The 8,051-nt window shown below is 63.1% G+C and overlaps 1 protein-coding gene across 1 annotated transcript; it reads right to left on the reverse strand.

Annotated features, from left to right (window-relative positions):
• Window positions 1–9: 9 nt before the first annotated feature.
• Window positions 10–7,950, reverse strand: CUNH7orf57 (chromosome unknown C7orf57 homolog). The gene is made up of 7 exons (XM_054571284.1): window positions 7,896–7,950; window positions 5,474–5,659; window positions 4,081–4,207; window positions 3,592–3,748; window positions 1,845–1,942; window positions 984–1,198; window positions 10–59 (listed from the first exon to the last, which is right to left on the reverse strand). The coding sequence occupies exons 1-7, from the start codon at window positions 7,948–7,950 to the stop codon at window positions 10–12; spliced, it is 888 nt and encodes a 295-aa protein (XP_054427259.1).
• Window positions 7,951–8,051: the final 101 nt, after the last annotated feature.

Consider the following 8,051-nt stretch of genomic DNA (forward strand, 5'->3'; position numbering starts at 1 on the left):
GCGCCGCGGCTACTTGAGCTCCGCCGGCGTCGACGTGGACGACGGAGGGGCTGCTGCACCTGCAAAGCACAGCAAAGGCGTGAGCTGACAGGGACGAGACACGCAAAGGCGACACTTTTCAGACGTTAAGAACTTTAGTCATCAATTTTAAATACAGGAAAACCCACGTTTCTGGATGTGGGGGCGCTGCCGCCCGAGGGTGGAGCCGGGCAGGGAGGGGCAGCAGAGCTCAGGCACCCAACTTCGCAGGACAAAGTCCGAAGAGGCAGGGCCCGCCCCGCCTGCCCCTCCCGCCCCTCCCGCCCAGGCCCAGAGGCGAGGCCTCGCGAGCACACCTGACTTGCTTCTGGGCAAACGGTCAGTAATCCCTGGAGCTACGGACCGGGAGCCGGGTGCCCGCCAGGCCTGGAGGCGGGTACGGCCGAAAGCGAGACCAATTCTACCCCTGAACGTGACCGTCAAAAATAAAATCGATGTCCTATCTGAACGTCTAGTTACAGGAAACTTCTGAACTACTCAGAGTTTCACAGCAAAGCGTGAGAAGCTCCGATGGGGAGCAACTGGCAGCGTGAAGTGTGAGTTCTTGCCAGCACAGCGAGGGCTCTTCAGGAAGCGCCCTCCGAGGGGCCCGCCGCTCAGCCCACGCCGTGCAAGCCGTGCCTGGCAGAAACTCGGGGATCCCGGAGACTGACGTCGGTATCATCTGGTGTGCTGTTTGCTTCGCCTACCAAATGCAGTGTCAACATTTTGGGCAATTACAAGTGTTAAGGCCGCAGAAACCATGACGTTTGCCATTCATCTGAGTGAAGAGGGAAAAGCAGAGCATTCGCTGCTGCTCTGTGTCTGTCACCGCAATACCACTGTGAGTTTCGGACGTGGCTCTTAGATGGCGCATAAGGAGACTCATAATGAGGCAGGAGAAACCGGCCGCCTCCACAATAACCAGAGGCCCCCGGGCCCGGGGCTGGCTGGGTGCACCTCACCTGGGGCCTCCGCGGAGCCTTCTGGAGCCTCCGGGTCTGGGGGCGGCTCGGCCTCCTGCCCCTCCAGGTCCTTCGGGGGCTGAGCCGAGGAGGATGCCCTGGACGTCTGCGGGGGGCTCTTGTCCACCTCGGGTCGCCTCTGTAACCACTCGTCCTTATACCCATTGCTGATGAGTTTGGAAAAGTTGGTGGGTGAACTGGTTTTTTGACCAGGCCTCAAAAGGAGAAAAATTAAAAACAAGCTTAAGTACAAAGGTTAATGGTACTCCCAAGGGTTCGAGGTTCTCAGCAAGATTGCTGACAACAGCTTAGATCCTTAAAACATACGGGGGGATCTCTCTCTCTCTCTCTCTCTCTCATAATAATTAACCGGCCCTGGCTGGTGTGGCTCAGTGGATTGAGCACCAGCCTGTGAACCAAAAGGTTGCAGGTTCCATTCCCAGTCAGGGCACAGGCCGGAGTTGTAGGCTGGGGTCCCCGTAGGGGGCGCACGAGAGGCAACTACACACGGATGTTTCTCTCCCTCTCTTCCTCCCTCCCTTCCCCTCTTTCTAAATAAATAAATAATATCTAAAAAAAAAAAAGAATGAGATAACAGGCCACATTAATTCCAACACAAACTGGGATAAGTGAAGAGAGGCAGCTGCTTCTGAGAAGGAAAAGGGAAGGGCAGGCCAGCGGACCAGACCGGGCTGTGGGACACTGTGACATCAGCGTCACGTTGCCACCAAACACCTGGGGGCAAGCCGGCACCCTGGGCAGACGAGCGCACAGCTTGCTGTCGGGTCTGGTCGCCGTGGGCACTGGCCGAAGGCCACGCCCCACCGCACCGGGACGGCGTTGGCACCGCCGTGCACTTACATGGGAGGGAAGGAGAGTCTACTTCCTGCCGGCTCTTTGGGGCCCAGTGGGGTCCCTGCTTTGCTGGGGTTCTTGGAGTTAATGGCTGGGAGCCTCACCTGCGTGAAGAAACACCCCCCCCCCCCCCGGGTTAGCCCGCGGCACGCAGCTGCGTGGACACGAGGGCGGAGGCGGCTCACAGCTGCCACGGGAGCCACACGCACAGGACAGCGGCGTGGCAGGCCCCTGCCCCGCACCCCGGCAACAGAGGCCGCCGGCCACCCTGAGCACTGCCGTGGTCGAGCACCAGTGCAGGGAGAAGACAGGGAGCAGCTCACGGTGTGAGACACTGGGGGCCGCCCCAGGAGGACAGGGTGCCACACTCCGAGGGGGCCCCCGGCCGGGCTCAGGCCAGCAGGTGGGGACCAGAGTGGACGCCGGATGAGAGACCTGCCCTTAGTGGTTCTTGCGGGGGTGGGGGGGCTCCCACGCCATCCAGCCTCCGGGGAGAGGCACCAGTCCTGCCCGAGAAGCGCAGGGGCCCCAGAGGAGAAAAGTCGGGGAGGGGACCGTGTGGCCAGAGGGGACGTGCGTGAAGCTGACGCAGAGGGGCGGCAGACGGCCGGGGGAGAGGGGAGGTGGGCTCAGGGGGAGGCCGGGGACGCCCCACCCAGACGGCAGCGGGGGTGGGGGGGGGCTGACGTTCAGAACAGAACGAGGGCCCGGTGAGTGGCAGGCAGCAGGGTTACGGGGAAGGTGGCCCCCAAAGGGGAAGCCGGGCCGTGCTGGGAAGAGGGACAAGTGTGGGACAGGGGAGGGGCTGCTGTGAAACTTTTAGTCACAGCCACGGGGCGAGGAGTCTGTGGCTGGGGGTGAGGCCAGGAGCTCGTCAACATGAAGTCAAAAGCAAAGCTGTAAATGAAAAAGCTGATGAGTCAGACTTTCTCCAAAGCAAGAACCTCTGTTCTTCCCAAGACCCAGCTCGGAGAGGAGACGGACAAGCCACAGGCGGGGAGAGAACAGGCTGACCGTGTCTCCGTGTCTGGAAGGGCGTCTCCAGAACAGACAGACAGCTCTCCAGTCTCGGTGGTGAGAAAACAAGCTCAGTTTAAACGCGGGCAGAGGACAAGGCCGGCACTCCCCCGACGAAGCTCATTTGGGGGGAAAAGCACATGGAAAGACGCCCAAGCCCTCATTAGTCCCGGGCATCGTGCATCCGAACCACAGCCGGAGGCTCCCCCTGGAATGGCTCCGACCCAGACGAGGTCTGAGCGCGAGGGTGTGGAGCCCCGGGCTGCGCTGCGCTGCGGGGAGGGGGCCTGCGCCACGGGCGGCCACCGCGAACGCCGGAGGTTCTGGTGGAGGGGAACGTGCACAGGCCGCGACCAGCCCTCCGGCTGGTCCTCATCTACCCGAGTGAAGCCGGTGAAAACCGACGCTCACACCACCGTCTGCCGGGCTCGACGGCGGCTTCGTGGATCCTCCCCCAGCCGAGGAACAGGCCAAGGCCCCGCAGCCCCGGACGGCGGCGGCCAGGCCGGGGGCCCCGCTGACTGAGGAGGAGGACTCCACTCCCCCTGAGAGCGGACGCCCGACCCCGCTCACCACGGGCTGGCCCAGCCTCTTGCCTTCCAGGAGGTCCCAACGTCCAGTCCAGGACCCCTGCTGACGCCACGCACAGCCAGCGACGCACCGCCGGCCAACCCATGGCGCCATTGTGGGAACCACGCGCCCAAGGCCGCGATGCCGTCTATGGGGCGCCTGTCACCTTTTTCTTCTCCTTTTCAAGTTCCTCAGCCTCTCGTTGCCAAACGGTCTTCATGTCGAAGTCGAAGGGCCCCCGTCGGGACTCATAACCCCCGTCGGCCAGAGTGGGGTGAAACTCCTCATGGACCATGTAGTCAGGCACGCAGGCGGCCAGCACCCTGAGGAGCAGGAGGCAGACCCGCCCCAGCTGCCGGAGGCTTCCCGACCCCCCTTCCTGACAGTCCCCCCTCCGCTGTCTCCCCTCCCCCTCCATCTCCTCCTCTGTGGCCCCCACCTCCCCGCCTGCCTTCAGGCAGCCAAGGCCACCCTTCTCCTCCCCGCCCCCGCCTGCGGCTCCCCCCCACCCCGTCCTGTGAGGGAGTCCACTGCCCCCCCGAGGCCTGCCTCCCAGAACACAGCAGCCGAGCCCACAATCACAGGCGGTTTAACAAATCAATTCACCCCTCTTCCCCGTGCAGGTGAACTGCAAGGCGACGCCTCAGCCACTCACTGTCTCTGGCTGCCCGTGGGCGGCTTGCTGTGGTGGATGTACCAGTCCGGCAAGGAATGGGCTGCCAGGGAGCCCTTCCTGGTCCCCGTGCCCAGCGCCATCTCCGGGGCCAAGTGCACCAGCAGATCTCAAAACCAAAGGGAGGCGCTGTGAGAGGTCCCGGCCCCCGGGCCCCTGGGCGGCAGGCAGGCCGCCACTTAGGAAGGACGCGCCCCGTCTCCCGGGGTTGGCTCCGAGCTCCGGAGCTCCAGGGAGCGGCACGTCCGCCTGCTGAGGGGGGCCCGCTCGCGGCTGCGGGGAGACGCCCCGCCCTGCCCTGCCCTGCCCTGGTCCTGAGCAGGCAGGGCACCCACCCAGCTGCTGGTGCGCCGCTCGGGCTGCTGTGTGTGGGAGCGGGACTCCCTGGCTCCCGCGGGGCTGCCGGCGGCCGGCCCGCGCAGCTGCGCCCTGGCCGCCTGGGTCAGTCCGGCTGTGCTCCCCTGCCGCCGTGGGCTGGCCCTGACCCCACCGTCCCCGCCTCCCCCGCTATCTTCAGCTGCCACGGTCTCCACCGCCTTCTCTGTCTCCCTATCCCTGTCTCCAGTCGTCCCCCATTAGCACGGTCGCTGTCGTTGCTGGCGGTGAGGACTGACGCCACCTCGGGTCTCGCCTCAGACCCCCGTCCGCTTTGCCCGCTGCCCCGCTGCCCTTCACCGCTGGCCGGAGCGGGCGGCCCGTTCTCTGAGCTTCCTGCTGGGAAGGGCTGGGTCCCACAGTCTGTCGGGCTCACACCGCAGCCCAGCTTCTGTCATTTTGATCCCCGTTCCCATGACAACTGTCTTAGGGGTAACAGCAGCCAGAAACACAGGGTTAGCATATCTCGGTGTCGCTTGTGACAAGGGCCAGCGGTGGGATATTTTGGACGGGCCTCCTTCCCCTGATCAGCAATTTCAATGAGCAAAACCAGGAGGAACTGTCTCAGTTAAACCTCAGGTAAAGCTCATCGACATCCCTGCTGAAGCCCTTCCACGGTGCCCGTGACTCAAAACCTAGGAAGGTGCAGGGCTAAACGCTGCACGGGCTGGTCAGCGGGGCCGGCGAACTGCAAAGAGGGGCTCTGCCTGCGAGCGGTTTCCTGAGACTCTGCCGTCAGAATGGGGCACCGGGCGAGCCACGGCAAAGGCGTCACTCGGGACGACAGACCTCTGGGGCCGGTTCTGTGAATTCGGTCTACGGAGCCTGACTTCTCATGAACGGCAGCGTGTCCCGGAAGAGTGTGCACACCCCCAACATGCCAGTGGACCTCCTCTGGTGGCAGGGGCAAAAGCCCAGCCTGGCACAGTGATACTGTCACACGACACGCAGCCGTCTCGCTGGCCCCACAGAGGCCCTGGGCGCCGACCGGGGTGCTTACCAGGCCGGCCGCCTTGCTTGGCCAGCTTCACGTACTCTGAGTCCGTCTCCTTGACCCAGCACCTCCGCGTCCCCGGCGTGTGCCCGTGGGGCGGGTCCCGGAGCACGCTGAGACCGGGGATCTGGGACACGGGCGGGGCGTCCACAGCCTTCTCGGACCGCCTCACGGGCAGGTGGTAGTACCAGTCTAGGGAGGGAGGGGCCAGGCTCAGGTTTCCATAGTGAAATTCAGGCTGGTTTAGGCCAGTGCCTGGGAGGCGGCCGCGCCGGGGGCCCTCGTTGTCCAGGGACGTCAGGATGGGGGAAGAGCCCAGGACGTGAGTGCTGTGAAGGCGTTTCCGAGACACCGTGCCCCTTAAGTTGCTGGCTTTGGAGTGAGGCAGCTCAGCCCCTCCCCAGTGTGGAGGACTTGGGGGAAAGGCCGGAGCTGCCCCGCAGGAGGACTGCAGCCTCCAGATGCCTCCAGACCCTGAGCTGCGGCATCAGCTCCGCCCTGCGCCCAGGCTGCCTGCCCGCCCTGCAGGGGCTGGACCTGCCTGCTTCCCAACTGTGTGAACCCCTTCCTTAAAACCAGCCCCCCCGTCTCTGTCTCTCTCTTTCTGTCTCTGTCTCTCTCTGACTGCCTGTCTCTCTTTCTCATATGCATGCCCATCTCCCGATGGTTCTGCTGCTCTGCAGAGAGGCGCAGGAAAATGGAGCAAAACTGATCAATTTTCACAGGCAGACACGGACCCCATGAACAAGAAGTAACCGTCCTTTAAGCCCAAAGCTTAGACTTCCAATTTCCACTTAGAACTAAAGCTGGGTTCACTGCCTGCAAGTAAATATTTAACACAGCAAATCTCTTAAGTATCTAAAGGACAGTCATGAGCTGAATCAACAGCAGGGTTTTGAAAAGGAAGAAAAAAGTCCCCCTGGAAAAGTGTAAAGAATTGTGTGGAAGCTCACAGAATCACACTAAGAGTTTTGGAGCTTCCTGCTCTGCGCACATTCAGCCAACAACGACTCTGGGAGAGGCAAGGCCTCGCTTCTTGCTTTATTTTTCCTCTCTGTGTTTTGATGGCTAATTAATCCACAGAGAACACTGTGTCTCCATCCTGCCCATTACGGGAAGCCTCAGGTCCGCCATTTATATCCGCATGCAAAGGAGCCCCAAGCAGTGAAAGCACTGTCACCCCCAACACACACACACACACACACACACACACACACACACACACACAGGGTTAAAGAGGACAGAATTGTCTTGTAGCTTCTGTCCCTCAAAGAGCATGGGTGCCGGCACGGCCCAGGTCGCTGACTCTGTATCAATGAGGAGGCAGCGGGAGGAGCAGCCCGAACCCCACCCCCCAGCTCTCTGGTCGCCAAGCGCCCCAGCCACACAGCACAGGGGCCCCCAAGGACCCTGGCCAGCCCTCCTTGCCGCTGCCAGGCCTCGCAGACCAGGGGCTGGCGCCTGGGCAGAGGAGCCCCTGCAAGGGGTGTGCCGCCTCTGGCAGCGTCCTCCGACGGTGCCTCAGTTTCCTCATCCGTAAACCGGGGCTCATGATACCTCGTCGCGCTGTTTGGAGGTTAAACGTTCGAGTATAAACGGGCTTGGCACAGCGCCCCGTCCCACTGAGGAGGCCGCCCACGGAGTATGGAGGGATCGCACCCGGGCTGAGCGCCCACGGCGGAGCAGGGGAAACGGCCGTGCTTCCTGCACTCCCGCCTCCCCACAGTGTCCCCAACAGAGGTCACGGTCCGAGCTCCGGGACGGACGCACGTCAGATCCCGTGAGGGCCACGCTCCGTCCCACTCCTGAGCGAGGGCGTGAGGGCTGCGGAGGGCTGGCCGGCCCCACCCTGCCCCGCCCAGCCAGCTCCCGCGACCGCCTCCACCTCTGCTCTCCCCCATCCCAGGATGGGGAGGCGCCAGAACAGAGGCAAGAAGAGCCCACAGCCCCAGCCTCCCCTTCCCGCTGCCCAGCTTCAGCCTCTGCTGAGCGAGAAGCCACAGGAACACGCACGAAGCCCTGGTGTCTGTGTCCAGGCACTTACAGTGGGGACAGAGGGCGCTTGGCGGGGTCTAAATTCAGAGCAGGAGGAGGCAATCAGTGAAAGACACTGGATGCATCCGAAGAAGGGAGAAAATACGCCTCCGTTCAGGGAAAGAGCTGTGGGAGCCACGGAGTGAGACTGGGACAGAGAAGCTTTCAGAGAGACGCCATTGCCCCACAAGGGAGGCAGCCATGGGAGCTTGGTTTTCTTTTTCCAAAAATAGAGAGAAGGAAAAAGAGACCTAACCTGCCCCATCCCCACATTCCCCTTTAAGCCTTGCACTGACACTGGGGCACCTTTCTTGGGGGTGCCACGCACACCGGGATGCAGGAGGCAGAGCCGTGCAGCAGGAGAGGCCGGCCGCTGCCGTGGCCGGTCACTCACCACACGGAGCATAGCGGCTGGTGGCCCCCTGGAGCTCCTTGCTCGCGTTCCTCATGCCGGCGACGCGCTGGGCGGGGTCCACGGTGAGCCGGGTAAGCAGCGAACCGCGCCGGGGCTGAGCTGCCGGGCCCACGTCGGCGCCCCTGCTCCGTCCGC

This window comes from Pteronotus mesoamericanus, unplaced genomic scaffold, assembly GCF_021234165.1.
Source record: "Pteronotus mesoamericanus isolate MK-2021 breed Mesoamerican mustached bat unplaced genomic scaffold, CSHL_Meso_final contig_220, whole genome shotgun sequence".
Classification (NCBI taxonomy): Eukaryota; Metazoa; Chordata; class Mammalia; order Chiroptera; family Mormoopidae; genus Pteronotus; species Pteronotus mesoamericanus.

Excerpts from the sequence above, each read along its gene's own strand:
- CUNH7orf57 (XM_054571284.1), bottom strand. The coding sequence starts at position 7,950 with ATGAGGAACGCGAGCAAGGAGCTCCAGGGGGCCACCAGCCGCTATGCT. Across the intron at positions 5,660-7,895 it reads CAGCCGCTATGCTCCGTGTG|ACTGGTACTACCACCTGCCC; the intron begins GTGAGTGACCGG and ends CTCCCTCCCTAG. Across the intron at positions 60-983 it reads AGGCTCCGCGGAGGCCCCAG|GTGCAGCAGCCCCTCCGTCG; the intron begins GTGAGGTGCACC and ends TGTGCTTTGCAG.